This window comes from Gallinula chloropus (assembly GCF_964237585.1).
Source record: "Gallinula chloropus genome assembly, chromosome: 5".
NCBI classification, from domain to species: Eukaryota; Metazoa; Chordata; class Aves; order Gruiformes; family Rallidae; genus Gallinula; species Gallinula chloropus.
This window is the reverse complement of record NC_140090.1, coordinates 16139751-16160769: the sequence shown is the minus strand read 5'-3', so window position 1 is coordinate 16160769 and position 21019 is coordinate 16139751. Positions and strand designations below refer to the sequence as shown.

At 49.4% G+C, this 21019-nt stretch overlaps 1 protein-coding gene across 1 annotated transcript in view; it reads right to left on the bottom strand.

Annotated features, from left to right (window-relative positions):
- Positions 1-21019, bottom strand: part of IGFBP2 (insulin like growth factor binding protein 2) — a gene marked incomplete at its 5' end in the record, with an annotated part of 60448 nt that overhangs the window by 2146 nt on the left and 37283 nt on the right. Inside the window, 2 exons of the mRNA XM_084265091.1 lie at positions 594-734; positions 2209-2432. Of these exons, the coding sequence (XP_084121217.1) occupies positions 594-734; positions 2209-2432 (365 nt within the window). The remainder of the gene's footprint in view (positions 1-593; positions 735-2208; positions 2433-21019) is intronic.

Below are 21019 nucleotides of genomic sequence, written 5' to 3'. Positions count from 1 at the left end.
ATGCACTCTGTAAAGCTGCTTTCAAACCATTTTCTGCAGCTGGACTGAGGTAAAAGAGTGCAGCCTTGTGAGAGTGTGGAGCTGTGGGATCAGTTTCAATTCGCTAAGAAAAACTGGTAAAATGTGCTAGAAACCTTCCTGACCCCAGGAGAAGTACTTTCTGCTTTGTCTGCAAGACTGGCTAGCATTCAGCCCCTTTCTGCTTTTCCCCTGTGCCCAGCCAGGACAAGACCTGTCTCAAAGCACTTTAAAATAGCTCTGGAGAGATAACAAGCTCTTGCAAGGAAAAAAGGGCTCCGAACTAACCAGATTCTTCACCTCTGGGCTGCCTGCAGCCACGTGTGGATGTGGGTCTCACATCTCTACTCGCTAGCCTCTGGCTGCAGATGCACCTGGGCGTTATTACTAACCCTCTCCATGCCACGTATGATATTTGCCCTTCACACCACACCTTGCACCATGTGCATGACATCAGCCCAGCCCTCAGCTGCTGTGTATGGCCCTTGACGGCGTGGGGGGCAGGGGTGGGTGTTGAGCCAAGGGCCACTACTGGGAGCGCAGCCAGTCCCAGGGCTCTGGGTCTCCTCACTTGCCTGTTTGAGGTTGTACAAGCCATGCTTGTCACAGTTGGGGATATGGAGGGAGTAGAGGTGCTCCAGGGGACCTCGCTCATCTGGCAGCCTCATAGTAGAGATGCGTTCCAGGACCTGATCCAGCTCCTGCTGACAAGGGGTCTGAAAAGAGCCCAGAAAGCAGAAAACAAAAAATAATCAGGAAAACAGGACTATTAACAGTATCAACACTTTGGATGATGGAAGCACCAGTGAGGACGAACACCTGTGTTCACCTCCTCAGGACACAGGTTTTCCACTGGGCCCCACTGCTGGTTTCACCTGCAGGCACCCAAAGGCACATCTGCACGTGCAGATGTGCAGAGATACACATGGGGAGAAGTAAATCCTTCTCCCACATGCTTCATGCGGCCAAGAGCCAACATGACACCAGGTCACAGGCCCCGGAGACACAAGAGGCAGAGAAGCCTCAAAGATGCTCCCATGGGTCCCACTGGTGTTGACAAGTGATGCGAAGCAGGACTAATCCACACAGACCAGGAGGGCTTCCATAAGCATAGCCCACACCCCACACCTGTGATGCAGTTTTGGCCCAGAAGTGCAACTCAAAGCATGTGAGACCCCATGGGGTAGGAGAGGAAGCCCCACGAACAGGAGCACTCAGCAAAGCCAGGCTGTGGAGGCACCTGTCTTGCTTTGCAGCAGCCCAAAGCCAGGGGTCCCAGCCAAGGCAGCCTGGCTGGTTCACGCCTGATGCGAGATGGGAGGGAGCCCACACCTCTCTGGCTTTTGCAGTTGCTGAGTTTCTATCCAAAGGAGCAGCAGCAATATGGAATATGCCTGCACTTTATTTTGAACCTCTGCTTTGCCTGTTTCTTGGAGGGCGTGAGGGCTCTTAGAGCTTCTTGCTTTCTGTCCTCGCACTTCCCGGATACAAGTACATGTACGTCCAGAGAGATGCGCAGTACAGACGGCTCCCCATCCCATCCCATCCCATCCCATCCCATCCCATCCCATCCCATCCCATCCCATCCCATCCCATCCCATCCCATCTCGCTGCCTGGACCAGGCTGCCCGCTAGAGGGAAGCCACGGCCAAGGACTGGAGGGCAGAGGCACACGGGCAGCGAGAAGGGGGACAGGGAGGACCCCGGGCACCCTCCCTGCTACGCGGCAGCCCCACAGCCCATTCTTCCCCCCACCTGGACCGGGGCTGCCCTGCAGCTGGCACCCTCCTACCCCCCAAAACCCCTTGGGCCATCCCCGGCCCTTCCTTAGGGAAAGCCGGTCGGCAGGCAAGGGGCAGGCTCGCAGCCCCGCCGAGGTAGGTGTCAAGCCACCGGGACCCCCCCCTTCGCGGGCTCCGCTGTCGGGAGGTGAAGCTGCAATGAAAGTAACGCCTCCCTGACAGCACATCAAAGTTCATCCGATGGTGTGTGTTCGGTCCCAGCTTCAGACCAAAACAAACGTTTACTTTCCCTTTATTTCTCTCCCCCTCTCCCCTGTTTTTTCCTCTTTTTTTACTTTCCCCCTTTCAGAGGGTTTATTGCAAATGTCACTTCGGCTTCTGCGTTCAGCATCTCCCCGGGGGAGCAGGCAGCTGCCTGTTAGCACTCCACACCCTGCTGCCATCTCACCCTGCCCGACGACAGCCGTGACTTCTTCGAGTCCTCGTGGTTGTGATGGGGCTTGCTGACTTTGCCCATCTGCCGCTGCTGCTCGTTCACCTTCTCCCTCATAACTGCCAGCTCCTTCATGCCCGTCTTCACCAGCTTTCTCCCCCCGGCTCCGCTCAGGAGCCCTGTGGTGCTGTCCACGTGGTTCTCAGCAAGGATGCTCTCAGACCGGTCATCACCATTATCTGCAGGAGACAGGGCAGACAAGGAAGGAGTCAAGCTCAGCCAGGCGCTCTCTCACGTGTTCATCCCATCCTGGATCACTTTCAAGCATGGCCAGTTACCAAGCCATAAAATCTTTCCATGCAAAAATTTTAAATTGCATTAGCCCTTTCATCTGGAAGGTGAGAATAGATCCTTTCATTCTGGAGTTATTACCACACTAAAAGACAGTTTAGAGAGCAGGGGAAATCGCTGCTGGAGAAGTTCTCATTTTTCTTTGACCTTCTAAATTACTTCCCAAAGAATGTAATTTTCCCATCAGAAGTCCAGTTGGGTTAGGAATGCCAAGAGCACTTCAGCTCCAAAACTTAAAACCACAGTGATTAGTAAAATACCTTGAGTCCATCTATCATCCCCCAGAGTATCTCCAGGAATACTTACTCAATATTATTGTGCTAAAATAAATTCTCAGGCTTGCTTTCAAAAATACCTTGCCTCTGTTTTATGGCCACCCTAACTTTCCTCGGAGATCCTACCATTTCAGTGATCATCCTTGCTCTATCATCTTTCACACCATTTGTCATACGGTGTGTACTCATTTATCTTCCCTAATTCTTCATTTGGCCACTTCTGCTGACCGTGGAACAGCCCCATATGTCCTGAGCCTAACTCTGCCACAAGCCACAGGAACCCCAGCTAGCCCAGCCATTTCAAAATCAGTTAGCAGAAACCTGGGGATAAACACCAGGCTTCTTCCACCTCCTCCACTCTCTACTTCACAAAGTTTCTCAGTTCACCAGGTGCCGTTTCTGAGAGCAACCCTTGCCAAGGTAAGACATGTTGGTCATGACGCTGCAGACCCCAGTCCCTTCAGACTTAGTGGTAGCAATGACGACGACTATCCAGAAGCCCAGACTGAGCTGGTGCCTGAGCTGGCTGAGCAAGCATGTCTAACTGTAGCTGGATCTAATGCAAGCAGGGGCTTGGACCAAGACCTCCTGAGAACCTTCAGAGCCCAAAGCACGATACAATCCATGCGCACACATCACCTCTTAGGGTAACATCTCTGCACATAGGAGCTCCTCAGCAGGTCCCACACCAGTGACAGATCAGGCTATTCTGATCTTAGGGTGGCGACAAACATGAAGTGCCTTTTAGCACCTGCCAAGGAGGAACTGTAGCACCCCACCTCCCAACACAAGCATTCTCTCCAGCACCTCACTTTCAGCTTTCCAGCACTCCAGATCTCAGGCATTTACAAAGTAGTGAAGAAATCACATCAAACTCTGCACAACGGAGGGCAAGCAATGCGTTAGCTCATGTCACAATGTTTAATTCATGGATCTCTCCTGCTTCTTGGAAGACCAAGCACTCAAAGCATTTACAGATTTTAACATTTCATTTTTTAGAAGCTACATCGTGATGTTTTGTCAGAGCACAGCTCTCCTGTCATGACAGAGTGAAAAATCATAATAGCAAGAGTTTTATTACTGCGCCACAGTTTCCCCAGCTCTTTTCAGGTGTGACAACGCCAGGCTCACAGAGGGGAAACTGCAAGAAGAGTTTTGTCTGAACTTATTCAGCAAACATGTGGCTGTCTCTGGACTGATGGCAAGAGAATGGACCAAACGAGCTGGATCAAAGAGCCACCCCAACCAAGCACGCCATCCACAGGAGACCATCAGCAGCTGCCTGGGGACACACGCCAGAAGGACCATTCCCAATCTGTGCTGCAGACCAGGAATAAAAGCACTTTCACGGCTGGAGACTGCATCTGACCCAGAGGATTTAAAAGCCACTGACAGCCCCATCCCTCAATGGATTTGTCCAATATCCTTTTGAACTTCCTCACCACTTTGGCCTCAGATTTCCCAAAACTGGGATCGTCCCACTTCCCAGAAATACTAAATGCGTTTGGTCTGCAGGTTTTTAGCTGCTTAGGTAGCAACTGAAAAGTAAACATGGGGCAAAACCAATCTGGCAAAGTCCATGACTTTCCTCAATACTGGTTCCAGATGAGAACTGGGACCAAGTTTGATAGCCAGATGGGCGAGCTCAAAGTCTGGGCTGCTGCCTGGCAATTGCCATCTGGCTGTCATCCTAGGAGCCGGACAAGGAATATTTTGAGCAGGAATCTTCTGTTTATACAACAGTCTCCCCGTTAATTAGAAACACATAGTGAGAAGAAAGAAGGCCATGAGGCCGCCCTTCAGACAGGATCAAATTAAAAAGCACCATGCAAGAGACGGGCAAGACTGGCCAGGCTCTGATCCTCCTCAACGAGCTTCTTAGGAGGGTTTTAGTCATCCAACAGTCTTTTGTGCTCTTCTCCTTGGTGTCCCACTGAGCTGTCAACAGCAGAACAAGTGCAGCAGCAGGGCAGCATCTCAGGCACACTGCAGTCCCCTGCTTCATTCAGAAAAGCGATGGTACAAACTGACAGAAAAGCAGCAAACTGGAAGTGGTGCCTTACCCACCGATCCTCACCCCTTCCTGCCTCCAACTAAAATATATAGACATTTGCCCAAATAAGCACTGCGCTAGTAAATGAAGGCGAGCTGGTAAGCCTCTTGTCAGCTGATTTAGTCACAAAAGCTGCTTCTGATAATATTTTCACTCATTTTTCTCACTTTCCAATGCTAACAAATATCAGCCCAAAGAAAACCACTGATGGGAGCAAAGCGTGCAAGCCCTTGTGCATGCACACACCCAGGGACAGGAGAGATTGGTCTTGGCTCCCCAGGCACCATCACAGGAGGAAGCCTGGAGCAATGGCCAGTAAGGTCTAGCTGCTATCAGCTGCAAGCTCTCCTCTCCAAGGCCAAGCCAGCCACAGCCAGCTGTACCCTCACCTTGCCACTGAGCTGGATTGATCCACACAGGGATAATGCCAGAGCCCCATCACGGCTTTTCCATTCTCCCAAACCTGGTGCTGCTCTTAAGGAGGAGCTCTCCTGACCTGGGGTTTGCAGAGATGGCTCAATCACTGGGCAAGGGAAACAGGACAGAGGTTGGCCCCATGTGCAAAGCACCAGTATTTCCTCCACAGGCAAGCTGCATGCACAGGAGGCTGAGCATCAGGTGTGATGGACCACAGATCAAAGAGCAAATGGGGCAGGTAGTAGTGACAGGAGTGGAGACATCAAGCCTTAAGGTTGGGACAACGCAGAGCATGTCATGAAACAATGCTTTTATACAGCCAGCTAATGCTTTTTAACACTGCCCAAAAGCAGCAAATTGTGCGTGCTTGCTTATGACTATTCATGAATCAATTAAGCCACCCATCAACCCTACCGGCATGGGATGGGCAGGTATGCAGTTGCCTCAGATATACAACCCTAATCTGTTTGTCATCCTGGCAAACGCCCTTTTGCTGCCCAAATTCAATTCACGCTAAATATATCTGTGAATGGAGTGGTGCCAAACTCCAAAACAAGTTTTATAGTTCTTCCATTTTCCTATGGCATGTGGAAAACATCTCCTGTGCTATTTTGGATCAAAAGGTAGAGCACTTCGTGCAGGGTGGGACAAGTGTGGCAGGAATCAAAGCAGATAGCTGAAGTTCTCCTGAACATTGATGTGGAGCCCATGAAACACCTCTCTCTGTGCCAAGAAAATGATTTCTTTATGGCCTTTTTCAAGGAAAGTTCCCACTTGCTTCAATGGGGCGAGGACTTGGCTGAGGTGAAAGCATGTTCAAATGGCCATCAGCTAACGTCTGCAGGGAGCTGCAGAGTCTCGCCAACAGCTTCGAAAGCGGCTACCAATTTCCAGTGCTGAAATTCTTTGGGAACCTGGTTTGAGACCTCTAGGCACCTCGGCTGAGAAACAGAGGGGCTTAAAAACAACCTGACACTTCCAGAGTTAGAAGAAGAAAAAAGCACCACACAAAGGCAGCTGCCTGAAGTTAAAAATACATCTTTATCCCTTTGAAGAGCCCTGAAGCCTATCTGGGCTGCAGGACTGAGCCAGTAGCACTCACTTAGCGTGAGAGGGCCAACCTGTATCACGGGGAATATGTACCATGCCAAGGACCAGAGCCGCCCTCCTCTCCATCCCTGCTCTCTCTTGGCACTTCTTTTCCTTTGACAACAGCTTGCCCACAGGGTTTCACTTGCATCTGTTTATCTGCCCAGAATGTTTGCACAGTGTTTAAGTGCTGATTAAGGTCCCAGACCCACAGAAAGTTTCACCCAATTGGCCTTCAACAGCCTGCCTGGAGCCCTGCTAGACTCAGGTCCCAGCTGTGTCCCAAGCTGGACAGGGCTCACATCTCCCCACTGCAGCAATCACAGCCTTCACGGGCCAGCATTTTCCCTCTGTAGACATCAAAGTGCTTTGCTGTTCATTAATTACCAGAGAGAGGTGTTCATCCTGGGTTCCATGCAGTAAAAACAAAGGCATGAAAAAAAGCCAAAACAGGAGGGGCAAACCCAGGAACCTCCGTCCCTGCCCTGGTACTGCACTGTGCACAGGACCAAGAGCACTTGGGGCTGCAGGAAGACAGCATCCAGAGAGTGCTTTTCCACCCTCAGCAGCGTTGTGTCTCATCTAGCTTTCCCTTTTCCCCTTCTACTTTTATCCCCTTTTTTGCCACAAGTTCTACCATTTCAGGGTAACTTAAGCACCCATTCTGGGTTTTGCTTGTCACCTTTTATTTTGCAGAGCAGAACTGTCTGCCCAGGCCCCCAGCACTTGTCCTCCATAGCCAGAGAGCAGACAGGGCCTTTAAACCTGACCTTTAATATGTACAACAGCCACGGCCAGAGATTTACTAGCAGGAAGGTGGGGAAGGAGCAGACAAACCCTGACCTCAGTCTCAGTGACCTCTGCCTCGTCAGTCTGCAAAGTATTTCTAGGAGAGCCCTGGGCAAAGGTTCCTGTGCAATAGCTCCGGTGTGGGTGTTGACCTGGAGCTCCGATACCTCCAAAAACATTTGCCAGTAGGGATTATACCAGCGTTGCAATTTCCTTGCAGCAGAAGCTGCCAAGAACAAAGTCCCCCCCAGGCCCTCTGGCCCATCCTACCCCAAAAAGGACCCAGGGTTTGCTGATTACTGCTGCCAAACTGCAAAGCGCTGAGCCACAGCACAGCATCTGTCAGCGCTCAGCTGGCAGCAGAGGGGAAACGCGGGGGCACCGGTACATGGTCTGGCCCCAGGCATAATCAAGGCGAGCTGGATGCAGCTCTCCAGAGGCAGGCAAACCAAAGCAGCTGCTCAAGTTTCACTCTTCACTGTGCACAAAAAAATATATATATATATAGAAAGGAAATAAAAAAGCACAACTAGGAAATGGCACAAAAGGGAGCACGAGCAACTGGCCACGTAGGAGGAGGGATACAGAAGGGATGTAGAGCTGAGAAGCAGCCCCCTACTCCTCTGTTACTGATAGAGGCCAACCATGGGTGCTCAGGGGAAGAGGAGACAAAAGGAAACCATTATAGAGCAATCCGTCCCCAGCAATCCTGGTAATCAGCAGTTGAGGAGTCATGCATGACCCCTTTCTGGATTCCACTCCATGGACCACCCCATACCTCCTCCTGGCCCCAGCCAGCAGCCACTTAGCCTCATCTGGTTCTGCGCAGGTGACAAGCAGCTGTTAGCTTGGGTTGCAGAGGACACACAGTCAGAATTCTTGGACAGCCCAGGGTCATCTGTGCCACCCCACTTTTGAGAAGGCTGTCAGGAAGGTTGGTCTCTCAGACCCATGGCTCCCATGGGACACTGAGATGGAGATCAGCTTAAAGCATCTCTCTGTCTGCCAAGGAGCTCCTCAGGGCAGGTTCCCAGGATCCTCTGCCTGCCTGAACTCCCGAGGGTTATTTCATCACACCAACTTGCTTTGTAACAGCAAGGCAATTGCACACCACAGCCAGAAAATCCCTGAATTGGTCTCCAAGAGCTTGTTTTACTTCTGTGATAAGAGGTCCTCAAAGTACCCTGAGACCCCCTGGGGCCGAGAGCCTCGGGGCTCTGCAAACGCCCTTTATTTCTGCCATGAGATCTTTTCAGCCCATCTCTACCATTAGGGACAGACGGCAGGGACGGGGAGAGAACGGCATGTTCTGGCCGGGGGTTGCTTAGCAAGCTCTTCTCCCTGCCCTGAGCCGTTAGCACCGAGGGGTGATCCAAGGGGCACCTAGTGCCTTCCTTTGGCTCGGGCATCCCGCCGGAAACACTTTATGCTCCTCCAAAGTGCCAGGGACGCTGACTCGGGGCAGCGCAGCTTTCAGCAGCGTGCTTCGCTCTCCTTTCTCTGCCCATTCCTGGCAGCTGGACGGAGCAACTTTCCCTCCTCCATCCACCGCGGTCCAGAGCCAGAGAAAGAAAAACCACCCAGCACACAGCCCCTGTAGTGTGCCTGTGCCCCATCTCACGCAAACTGCTCTGGCACCCTGGAGCAGGCACAGAACCGATGCCAAAATAGAGCTGAAGTCAGATGAGGGATTGAGATGTCCCTTCTCTTGGGCTTTACTTCAAATGGTCTGGGTTTTGGTGGGGCTTTTTTTTCCTTAAATCATATTTGTAGACTGGTTTCCCAAGCATACAGGGCTTGTGCAGTAACACAGCCTGCCTCTGTGTGTTTCTGCATGTACATGTGTTTGCATGACTGCCCGTCTCCCTATTAATCCTCCTCCCCCTCCACCTCCCAATATATCCAAAAACACGTCAGCAAATGCCAGCTACATCTCAAACAGGCACAGAATTCTCAAAAATAGTAAGTTTCCACCATTTCACGGAAACGCACAGCCAGACTGAAGAGAGATAAAATAGCAGGGTTTGCTTTCTTTCCAAACGGTTCGACTGATGGGCCACGTATCACATCAACAGCCCACTCTGTGTGGGCCCAGTGCAGCACAACCCACTGCTGGGGAAGGTCTGCTCCAGCCCTCCTCCTGCCAACAGCAAACTGCAAGTGGTGTTTGCAGCATCCTGCTCCCTCCCGTGCCAGCTGTTCGCTGCATGCCAAGAACAATAAAGGGAAAATGCTCTTCAGGTTCCTCAAAAAACGCAGGGGGAACACTTCAAGTCCCCTCGTTTACTCAATTTGCAATCCTGCTTTTTTTCACCCCTACTTTCCCCAAGCGTGGGACTACTGAGCATCCCACCATGCAGAGACTCTCCAACTTGCCCAGAAACCACAGAGCCAGAGGGTCTCATCTTGTGGCTGATGGCAGTGGTTTTGGGCATGCACTTAACTTCAACATACATGAAGGCAGCATGCTCAGGCAAAAGACCTAAACGTGTTTGGAAGGTTTTGCTGAGTGAGGCTCTCTGAGCTCCCTGCCACCATAAAGCACATTCCCCCTTGTTAGTGAACCATATCCCAGGCCTTTCAGCACACTTCTTCGATCAGCGCTCTGCAAAGCTGCAACCTCCCCAGAAGAACCCAATGAATTAACTTGAAAACATTTCCAAGCTTAAATTAATTGCACTGCAGCTTCCTGACTTGACCTTGACCCCATCTGCAAAATCTCTGGAGTAGCTGCTACTTAGTCATTAGGGCCTCCTGCCTGAATGAAATAAGCCCTTAACCTCACTAACCTTGCCAGGCCAAATCTCTGCTCTTCTTCAGTGCCCCAGCCATCCCAAAAAACATACGCTGACTTCTAGTACAAGCTCAGCTTCTAAATCCTTAGGTTCTTAGGGATTTCCAAAATAAAACCAGACCACAAAACCACTTCATTCATTTCCTACCTATTTCACTGCTCTGTTTGAATTACATTTCCCCAGTTTGTTTTAGGAAACGCAGGCTCATCACGGACCCCAACTCCAGTTTGCATCCCACAGTCCAGACTACTCAAGCACAGAAGAGCTTTCCTCAGTGCAGCCTCCACAAGGATGCCTGCACATTAGTTATCAGGATGATCCCTGCTTGGCACTCAGATGCTGCACCTCCATCTCCTACAGGAGAGCCGGAGGCTGCAGAGCTACAGGAGCTGTGAATATTAAGGCCGATTCACAGGTCTGACACTTTGCAGCCCACCAGAAAGAGCTGCTGAAGGACTGCTGATCTGAAGGGCACACAACCATAAGGGACTCCTCATTCACACTAAACATTTTTGCCCCCCTCACACACTTCTTTTTTTAAAAAAAAGTGTAATGTAGAGGACCTGTTCAGACTCTTCTCCTGTTTTAAGATTATTACCTTTCTAGATACAGGCAGCAACATGGAAACATCAAGCTAGCTGGAGACAGACTGTCAAAAATCAATGCAAACCTTGTGTCAAGGAAAGATGTGCTACTAGAAGAAGTGCTCACATCTGCCCACCAGGATCTTCAAACCCACATAATGCATCTCTTGGATAGGGTGCTTCAGTCAAATACAAGACATCTTGTTCCAGGTAGAAGAGACTGAGGGAAATTTGGGGGTCTTTATCATATGAAAAGCTAGAGGAGATTGTCTAGTGGCTGTTCCTGACAATGCCCTCTATTCTGGCTCCTCGATGATGGTTTAGCTCACCAGAAAGACATTTGGTTCTGGAAGCCCACCTATGCCCTTTGGTGCCTGTTCACAGCCCCATGAAGATCAACGGCTGGTGGGGAGGCAGCTCTGAACAGGCTGTGACCAGAGGAGTCAGCTACAGAGTGCTCTGCACGTCTTCTGGGAAGGCTGCGTGCAGAGCAGCCAAGAGTCTGACCTTCCGCCCTGCAGAAAGGTGGAAAAGCTTCAAAATCAGGAGGAAAAAAATACTACAAGTAAAGGAAAAAAGACTTAAAAAACCCCAAAAGGTCAGAGCAGTGCCCCACCCTGCCTGCAAGAGCTGCCTCTCGCCTATCTCCAGCATTGCTCCACTCCCTTAGTTATTCTCCAGTTATTATGACTATTACATGCAAATGGAATGAACTTCAGCCATTTGTATTACTAGCTTTTAAATAACATCTCACTTTTCCACAGTCAATTTTCCAGACGGCGGCTCAGTCCAGGGCTCCCCTCACCACCCACCCAAATCTCACTGCACATTTCCTTAGAGTCTGCCTTTTTCAAAACGCACTATTATTACGGTAATTCCTTCCTACCTTCTTCTCAGAAACCTTGCCAGAGCCCAACAACAGTTACCACCAGTGTCATCTCAAGGTCTGCTGGACCTAAAGGCCCCACGCAGCCCCAAGCCAAGCAGCAGCCCTCAAAGCCAGCTCTGTGAGTGCTTTTTCCCCAGGAACCTGCACTCCCCAGGGATAAAGCGTAAGTGCCTCCGAGTAAAACCAGAGCAATGAAATGTAGATGGAAAGCAGCAGCATCTGCTCAAACTTAGTTGTGAGTCTCTTCTGCCCACCAGAATCTCCCAGCTGCTGCTGGCACTCACAGCTGTTATTTATCCTTCTGTCCTCACAGAGCTACTACTACCAAGTTGACATACCCAACATTTAATCCCCAAGTTGTGCTGTTTGCAGGTTGTATTTTTTTTCTCATTGGAAAAAAAAATGTTCAAGCTAAACATCACCATTGTTCCAGGTTATGTCAGAGCAGTCTGTTCATCAGTTCTTGGGGCATTATTTCAGTCACTTTTGCAGTCACTTTGCTGCATTTCTTTAACCCTTGTTTTACCCTTCTTGCAGATAGGGGTAGAGCTGCGTTCAAGCCCTCATGTTAGAGGACACCCTGAGAGGGACTGAACTTGGTCTCACGTGTGTATTTATTATGCACATTTACCAGTTACCTTACAACCTGCATTTTCTGAAATAAGACAACTGCCACTCTCTAGGCGTGAAGCCTCCACTGGTACAACACTGCTATTGAAATAACCAGGACTTGTGCCAAAATTGAGACTTGCGGATGTGCACCGCTGCTGAATGACACGTACGCACATCCAGCAATGCCAGGAAGGGCTCAGGCTCATGGACAGGCGACCAGAAGGCAGCAATTTACTGCAGATGGGCTGATCTGTAATAACTGTTTATGCCACATAACAGCCACGCGCTTCCACAGAACGCAAGTTACCTTTATGGCCTTTCAGTGACTTGCAACCTCCAGAACCTACAGCACCGCCAGAGCAACCTCATCTGGCCTTCAGAAGGGGAAGTTTCCTCCCACACAGGTGGGAGGGAAACAGCAGAAGGCAGCCTGCTGCTTCACTCTGCTGTGTCATTGCTTCGGTCTCTTGTCTTAATAGAGAAAGGGGCTGGGTTTCACTCTGTTTCCAAACGACTCTATTTTGGGCCACCCATGAAGCTGCCCAAGCTCCAACCTCAGGAGTATGCAGACTCCCACTGAGGAAAGGCAGGAAGAGAGTCATAAAAACTGTGGTAGAGGAAGGAAGAAAAGAAAGGGGAAGATCAGTCAGCTGCATTCCCAAGGAGGAGGGAGGCATCACAAAAGTTAGAAAACAGACCACCACAAAACGCAGGGTGATGGAGACAGATGTCATAAGCCAGCTGAACCACGGGAAAGGAAGCTCAGATATGCAACAGTCAGCTTTCTGTTCAAAGAGCTCCAGAAACCTTTCCATGCACATCCAGCCAGTATGCTCCGCACCAAGTGCCCTGCTGTGTTTGCTGTGCACCTGATCCACACAGTGCTGATTTCCTGGTGAAGGATCCAGCTACCACCCAGAGGCTTGGAAGATACCCAGGCTTGTGGCAAAGAGTCCTTTTAAAGGTGCAGACTGCAGGTATGTGGTGGTCCCCAAGTTAGAACAAACTACACATGCCCGTGTTAACAAACAAAATAGTTAAAACACTTGAGTTTCTGCAAGAAAATGCAGGGGGAGCCCCTGGCTTCAAGAGGGGTGGGTATTTGCATGGGGTTCATTCCAAAACGCTGGACAGCTTCAGTTGGCTTGTGGCATCCCAGTAAATTTAAGTCCCTCTCCAAACCAGCCCTGCATGGTGTAAGCATGTGGTCTGAGCCTCCCTAGCCAAAACTCAGCTGGTTGGTCTGCAGCAGGTATCATTGACCCTCTACACTACAGGTGTTGTACATCATATGATTAATAGGTACCCCTCTTCTTACAGCCAAAAGCATCTCACAGCTTTGCACTGAATTTTTGAACACCCAAGTTTTCAAAACAAAATGTGGCAGTCAGGGGAGCACCAAGGTGAGAATCTGTCATTAGATTAATTGCTCCGTAGTGCTGTAATTAACCCACCCTCACTGCTCTCAGACACACCATGGCAACTGAACAGCACTGTAACTGCTGCCAACCCAGGGGCAAGGAGGCAGAGCCAATATGACAACAGGAAATATCAGCCCTGAGCACCCACATACCCTCAGAGGGCTTTCATCCCCCAGAACAAAAGCGCTGCTGCGCCAGTCCCTGTCAAAAAGCAGTGGGCACATGCACCCTCCTCCACACTTGGTCCATAAAACTCCAGTTCATTAGAGCCACTGTTGCCACATCTGTTAGTGCTTTAAAGTGCGCACATCTGGCTTAATTAAGCACTTGAGTTTATTGCTGCTTTATCTCCATTTTTGAACAGGCCTTGGGGAGAGGGTTTTGTGCAGTTTGGGTTTTTTCCTTTATTTTTTTTCCTTTCTACTCAAGTCCCAGCTGAAGCAGAACAAAAGACCCTATGACAGTTGCTCACACACTAGGGGTGGCTTTTAGACAACTTTCCCCTCTAGACAATGAATCCCATCCTAAACGTTCTGGTTTATGTGCTCCAAAGCTGCAGAGCCTCAACACACCAATCCTTCCCTCCCTCTCTGCCTCTGTTTCCCCGAGAAAAAAAAAATTAAAACATAATAATCAGAGTTACTGGCATAAGGTGTTGTGGTACATGCCAGTGAGAAAAGAAAGAAAGAAAAGAAAAAAATAAAAAGGGATCTTGCTGCCCCTGCAGTCTCTGAAACTTTGCCTCTGCCAAGTTACAACAAACAGGAAAAGCAGAATCAAAACACAGCCCGCACGTCCCCCTCCATCCACCAAGCCCAGGCTGCGCTAGTGCCAGCTACCACTCGCAGTCACACTGCGAGCCTCCTCTGGCATATCCTTCCAGGTGGCCTGAACAACAGAAAAGTCCAGCTCAGGAAGCCTGCATCCGATGCATGGGGTGCTTGAAATCCATTCCAGGAAGCACAAAGGTCCTTCGTGCCCCCAGACAGAGGAAAGGTTACCCGCAAGTCCCTTTGCCAGCTCCTACGCTGGAAGATGCTTGTGTTTCTCTGTGAAAGTAGAAGCCAGGCACGCAGTAGCTGGGAACGAAGAGGAGTACTGGCTCCAAAGTTGGCTGCTTTCCCACTAAGCCACCCCAAGTGCTTCCCAGCCACTGGGAGAACAGGACTGGTCCCTCCTGTGGGAGGGGGCTGGGGCACCATGACTGGCCCCCTCCCAGGGACCTGTGCCCAGCATCCTCCCACAGCTTTCAGGCCATGATCTAGCATGGGCATGTACTAGTAGTGTCTCCAAAGTCTTGCTTTAAAAACACTGCCCCAGACAGAGGCTGGGAAGGCACAGTGGGCAGCCTGGCTTTCACCAAGCACAGCAGAGGCATTGTGCTAACCCATGCTAACCCATACATGCAGCCCAGGAGTTTTCTATCTGCTAACAAGAAGATCACCTGCTGAAACCAGGACTACTGCAGCCTCAGGGTGAGTGGCTAGATGAAAAGCAGGAGTCATCACACCACCACACATCACTGCTGGGATGCAGCAATCCCCACAACCTGCTTCCAACTCTCAGCACACAAGCTCCTCATCAGCTACCCACTTGCCTTCTGTGCCTGTCAGGTATATTGTTCATTCCCACCAGTCATGTCCCCAGATGGGTGGCCCTGACGATCAGCTACTTGATCTCCTGCCTACCACCCACTAGGGAGTCCTGTTCAATCAGCTATACTGTGATCCCTACTTGTATGCTCTGGCTTTCAACTCTTCCAATGGAAGCAGGCATCAATGTCCTGCCTGTCCCCCTTCCTAAGAGAGTAAGATATTCAAAGCACTGTCAGCCTTCCCCATGCTGCGTTCCAGTTTGATTTCATGCTGCATTGCTGAGTCCAACCATCTTTTATCCCTGCTGCCTGGTATCTTTTCTCAGATGTCTAAACACAAAAGCCACCCCTGAAGCAAGCAAAAAGCAAGACATAGTAGCAGCAGCCAAATGAGCTCCCCTGGTCCCTCCTGCCCCAGTCCAACAAGACTTCAAGCCCAGGAGAAGAAACATCCTAATAGTGAAGTGAAAAAGGGTCAACATGTAATTAAGCTCTGCACTTCTTATCACAAACTGTTAGTGGATGTCAGCATGGGTTTTCTCCCTGTTCTCCTGCCTTCCTCCAGAAAGACTCACATCCACAAAGCAGGCATCTTTCCTAGCAAAAACAAATAAAATAAAATCCCTCTTTAGGTTTTCTAACTGAACCCAAATGGACTCTACCCATGGGAAGACCAACTCAATCACTCTCAGGAGGGCACCCCATCTTTTGAAAATGAGAAAGGAAGAGTATTTTTTAAAATGCAGGTCTGAAAAACAAAACCTATAACAAAAGCTTCTGGCTGCATGTCCTCCACTCAGAGTCTATGCACCCCATGAGCTGAATGTGGCATACATGCAACTCAGGTAACCCTCTCTCAACTGAGAGCCATGGAGAGAGGACAGCAGAGGGCATCTGCAGTGATGCTTGTCAGTAAGATAAGGAAAGGGCTGCCATGGTTCCTTGTGCGGAGACCAAACCAGTCACAAGTCTAAAACACATGCTGACCATGATGCAGAGGCTCATCCACACAGAGGCTGAGGGAGGAGCAGAGCAGACCCATCCAGCTGCATGCAGCTTGCTTGAGGTCCCAGCACATGACTCTTCTTCATGTCTCCCTGCCAAGGCACCAGCGTGCTCTTCCAGCACCGGGCTGCTACCTCCATGATCTACCAGCAGCTACAGCTGTTGTCAGCAGCAGATGTTGGGAGCATAAGGACTGATCTTTTCCTCTGCTTCTGGAAACCCATAGCGCACGAACTTACCAAGCCAAAGGCTGCACATGGATCTTCATATTTCATAGACACCCATCACTCTATGAATTTCTAAACTTCCTTTTAGAAGCCTTTTATATGAAGGGCATTTCCAGCTTTCTACAGCAACTACTTTGATGGTTCAATTTTGTGCCCTGCTCCCTGGGATGTACTGCTTGATCTTTTCATGGGATGCAGAATGAAACTGAAAAAATAGTCATCATCTCATTCCTTCCCCCCCCCCTTCACAATTTCACAGCTTTCCATCTCAGCCCACAGGAACAAGTCAGCAGAAGGACCTGAACCCCAAATTACAGGTCTTCATAGTCTGTTGAAACATGTTTTGAAGACCCCTTAAGTCAAGGGGTGACCTTCAGGAAGCAGCCTGTACCTGCTGTGTGCCACGCACGCCTCCATCGTGCCTCTGAAATCAACTGTAGCCCTTGCAAGGGGCTGGGAGCCAGGACACCTCCTCTTTCCAGAGAAAGAAAAATGCCCAGCCTTTTCACAAATACAGAAGGCCCTGGCACAAACAGAGGGCACAGGAACAAAGCCAAAGCACATGGAAAACAGCAGCAGCAGCTCTTACTGCTGCCTGTCTAATTGGTGAGTCGGGACACCACCCCAGAGCAAGGGATTCACTGCAAGCTCCATAAGAGTTGTGCAGGGCACCCTGACACAGGGAGATGCCCCCCCCTACCCAGTGCCACCCCATCGCTGCCCTGACAGCCCCAGCCCATCATCCCTCAGCTCTTGTCAGGCTGCTCTTTCTCAAAAGCCTGCAAAGCACGTTGGCTGGGCCCCAATGAAAGCACCTTCTAATGGGACTTTTCAGGTTTCAAGGATATCAGTGTCTGGCACACGCTGAAGTAATTAAGAGGACGTCCAACAGACGATCTGGCATTGATTAACCGGCTGTTTACCACTGTGAACATTACAAGTCCCACTCTAAAAATCTGCACCAAAACACTTGCTTTTTTGTAATTGTTTGTAATTGTTTTCTCCCTTGCCCTGTCCCTGCCTTTCAAAGGCCAGCCACGGCCCCTCTCACAGACCTCCCTGTGCCTCGCTGGGCTCTGCCTTGCTAAATAAACCGCAGCGATGTCAGCCGGGCTGAGGCTGGAAGGCTTGCTGAGGGTTAAAGGGGAAAGAAGTGTGTTTCCCTTGGCAAACACAGAAACCCACTTTTCACTGAACAGGCCCCAGGATGGACAGTCACAGCCACATGCGCTTGCAATCAGCAAGTCTGCATCCAACTGTTCGTATCAAATACCAGCATAAAATGATACTTGGGCTGATCTCATTTCTATGGGCTTCACTGCACTGGTCCCTACACGGCCATAGATCTGTTCACGACCCAGTTCTTCCAAACCAGAGACATCCCTAAAACTGTGACAGCAGAGTTAGGAACTCATTTCACTAAGTCTCTCTTCCCAGATCACTTAGGACATGTGCCTGGAGGAGCAGCAAACCTGTAGCCCTGAAGGGAAAGGTTTATAGTCTGCAGTGAAGAGCTCCTGATGGCATTTAATGCCTCACAGGAGCAGTAATGCAAATTCTGCAGAGAGCATTCAAAGACAGGATTTGTTACAGCAGCAGAGTTGGCAGGTCCAGTTTCATGGAAGTAGGCTGGTTCCTCCATCCCAGCAGAGGACGAGTCTCATGTAATGGGCTAAGCCCTGCAAAATTAATCCATGGGTCTCATCACACAACAGCCCAACACAGAGAGAACAAAACATCAGTGGGATTGCTGTTTCTGTCCACAGATCAGACTGTAAAATACATTGCATTGGCCACCTCTTCTAGGCACACCAAGTGAATTAGAGTACTTCCCCTCACCACATGAAATACTGCAGCAGCCATGTCCTCACCTCTCTGTGAAGAAGCGAGGATCAACTTCCATTTACAGTGAGCTCCAAAGGGGCTAAATGCACTCAGCACCTCCAGAATTTGTGTCTTCCCCAGCAAAACTGTATCATCTGTACTCCTGTTACTCCCCGCCCCCCACCACCAGCATGAGAGATACATGGAAAGATCAGAGATCAGTGGGGCAGAACTGCCTCTTGATCTCTGTGAGATACGATGTAAGCTGATGGTGCAGCATAAATATTTATTATTGAGTGTAAGAGAAGATAAGAATGGCAACTGCTAATCAATAATGAAAAGAAGTGAACAAAACCCATAGAAAGAATTCCCCACAAGCTTCTTACTCATTCCTAAAATGCAACTGTAATGGAATGCCTCAGAAGAAAGCAGGATAAATTGGTCAGGTAAGACACTAAAATGGAAGTCAGAGGTCTGGAGCACATCTCATATGAAGACACAGTGAGAGCTGGGTTTGTTCAGCCTGGAGGAGAGAAGGCTCTGGGGAGAGGATTTTATCGCAGCCTTTCAGTACCCAAAGGGGCAACAGGAAAGACAGAGAGGGGCAGTAGCAACAGGACAAGGGGCAATGGGTTTAAACTAAAAGAGGGTGGATTTATATTAAATGTTAGGAAGGAATTCTTAACACTGAGGGCAGTGAGGCCCTGGCACAGGCTGCTCAGTGCAGCTGTGGCTACCTCCTCCCTGGCAGTGTTCCAGGCCAGGTTGGATGGGGCTTTGGGCAGCCTGGGTTAGTGGAGGGTGTCCCTGCCCATGGCAGGGAGTTGGAACTAGATGATCTTTGAGGTCCCTTCCAACACAAAGCAGTCTGTGATTCTATGAGAAAGAGCAGCCATGGAAAACTTTACTTCATCTATAGTTGACTATGAAGACCAGAAAGTAATTAATGACTCTTGCAAATACTAAGCTGTTACTGAGCTGAAGATTGTTTACTAGATGGGTCAGACAAGGATGGTCTGAACTGGACAAAGAGTCAGCCCTGAAGATGGGACACCATCCTTCTGGCCTTAAAGCCTGGAAAAGTGAACCTGGGAGTACCAGATCTAGATGCACTTACAAGACCTGACATCGTATGGGCTGAACCTTAAACCAAGTACCTTCAAACAAACAGTGCTCAGACTCGCTACTGTAGAGCTAGTGAGCTCAGGGCAGAGGTCTCCAGATGATGTTTCCTTAAAAAAGGAGCAGCGGTGAGCTGCCATGACTGATGAGGTTAGCATAAGTCCTTAAATCAGACAGCAGACAAGGCAGCATCGATACAATGACACAGCCCCAGAGACAAAGGAGCAAACTCTTAATACAGCATCAGGTGGTGGAAAATGTGAGAAGACATACAGAGAAATTAACTGGAAAATGGCAGAAGGCTGATAAATACTTGGCACTGAAACAGCCATCAGCCTCCCTGGGATGTTCCCAGAATGAAACTGTAGAATACACCATAAATAGCCTGAAGTGCATCTTACTCCTTTACCCCAAAGGCAGCATGGCCGTGCTGGTGGAGCTGAGAGGTGGGGAGAAGCCTAAAATCCATCCTTCACCAAGTCACAGGAATTAATCACTCTACAGCAATCTGCAAAGGACCACTGTAAGCTGGAGAAGAGCCTTCTGGAGGCCTTAAAGGGATGTGGAACTTCTCAACTTCTCTCCTGCCAGCTTTTGTTTCACTTGCAATTAAAATATCAGAGATATCAGCTATCCATTCCCCTATTTCTGTCCAGGCTGTGGGCCTCAGGCAATGTACCTGATACGTCCTCTTGAGTAAATGATTCTCTATCAAGGGCTTCCTAACTCGATTATCTAATTATTGGCATTGTACATGTGCTTTGTTTTAGAATATTTCCCCCCCCCCCATTTCCCCATTGCAAATATTCACTGTCTGAGCACTTTCCATTTCTCCATTCCCCAAATCCCTTTTCACTAAGAGTATGGATTTCCTCACTTCCATTTCCCCCAAAGCTGGAATAATTTGGTTTGGCTACAGGGCAAACTCGAGAGCCTCCAGAAAACAAATACATTGGACACGTCTGTTACCCTGAAATGCTGAGCAGTAAAATCTCAGTAAATAAATAAATACATGGAAACTCACTTTAGGTCAGAGTATGTCACACTGCTTGGTTTGCTACAGTAAAATCTATTTTAAAAAAAACAGACAGGCAAGACTGGGGTCCTGCACCTAGATAACAGTATTAACAAGGATAGAAAAAAAAAAGAGATCTCTACATCCCCATTATGTTTGAAAATTCAGTACAGTTACTCACTGCCAAAGAGGAATGCTGCTTTAGCTTATATCCAGCTGCACTTTGAACCAGACCACCAATTCTGAGAGCATAACTTTATTCTGAATTTGGTGGATAAGTATCCACCTTTAACAACCACTCTCACTCTCTTCCCCTTTTGCCAATCTGAAGGAACATTAGTATGGCAAGTCTGGCCCTGTTTTACCCTGTGCACTGACAAAACTAAGAAAGTAGTGGTTTGGGTTAAGGGAAAAACAAAATCCTCCCTGGTATTCATGCAAGGGCCTCCTGAGCTACTGAACGTGGGACTTGCCATCAGTAACATCACACTATCCCTCCCTGGGAACAGCAAAACATCTGCCCTGCCCATGAGGTTTCACCTGGAGATGATGTCCTAGAAGGACAGCGCTCCAGCCAGCAGAAGATGCCATGTTTTCTAGACAGGATATTATTAGGGCCAAGTTATGGTATGCTGTCCTTGTGCCAGTACTTTTGTCTAGCTCACAGCGCTCTTTCCCCTCCCAGTCTTTGTTTCCCTCCTGTATCTCAAGAGAGCAGCCAAGTCCTCCCCTGCCAAGCACTCCCTCTGGCACATGCTGCCCCT